A 543-nucleotide genomic window follows, 5' to 3' on the forward strand; every position below is an offset into this window, starting at 1 on the left:
AGTTACCGAAACCAGACCCAGCCAGCCTGGCGGGGGCCGACGGCCCGGCCGCCAAGGAGGGGCCCTCTTACAAGGAGGCCGAAGAGAGTGCGGAAAAGCAAGACAAACCAAAGCCAGAATTTACCAGCGAAGGGGAAGGACTCAAAGAAGGCAAAGACTCCAAGAAGCCCAAGTCCCTGGAACCAGCCATCCCGCCACCGAGGATCGCTTCCGGGGCCAGGGGGAATGCGGCCAAGGCCTTGCTGGAGAACTTCGGGTTCGAGCTGGTCATCCAGTACAACGAGAACCGGCAGAAGGTGCAGAAGAAGGGCCGGGGCGGGGACGGGGACAGCTCGGACAAGCTGGAATGCGGGACGTGTGGGAAGCTCTTCTCCAATGTCCTCATTTTGAAGAGCCACCAGGAGCACGTGCACGGGCAGTTTTTCCCCTACGGAGCCCTCGAAAGATTCGCTCGCCAGTACCGGGAGGCCTACGACAAGCTTTACCCAATTTCGCCACCTTCACCAGAGACGCCGCCTCCGCCGCCGCCTCCTCCCCCGCTGC

General features: G+C 61.9%; 1 protein-coding gene across 1 annotated transcript in view; it reads left to right on the forward strand.

The window, feature by feature from the left end:
• Positions 1-543, forward strand: part of ZFHX4 (zinc finger homeobox 4) — a 184,352-nt gene that overhangs the window by 166,998 nt on the left and 16,811 nt on the right. Inside the window, 1 exon segment of the mRNA XM_005866409.2 lies at positions 3-542. Within this exon segment, the coding sequence (XP_005866471.2) occupies positions 3-542 (540 nt within the window).

The sequence above is a fragment of the Myotis brandtii genome, unplaced genomic scaffold (genome assembly GCF_000412655.1).
Source record: "Myotis brandtii unplaced genomic scaffold, ASM41265v1 scaffold23, whole genome shotgun sequence".
NCBI lineage: Eukaryota > Metazoa > Chordata > Mammalia > Chiroptera > Vespertilionidae > Myotis > Myotis brandtii.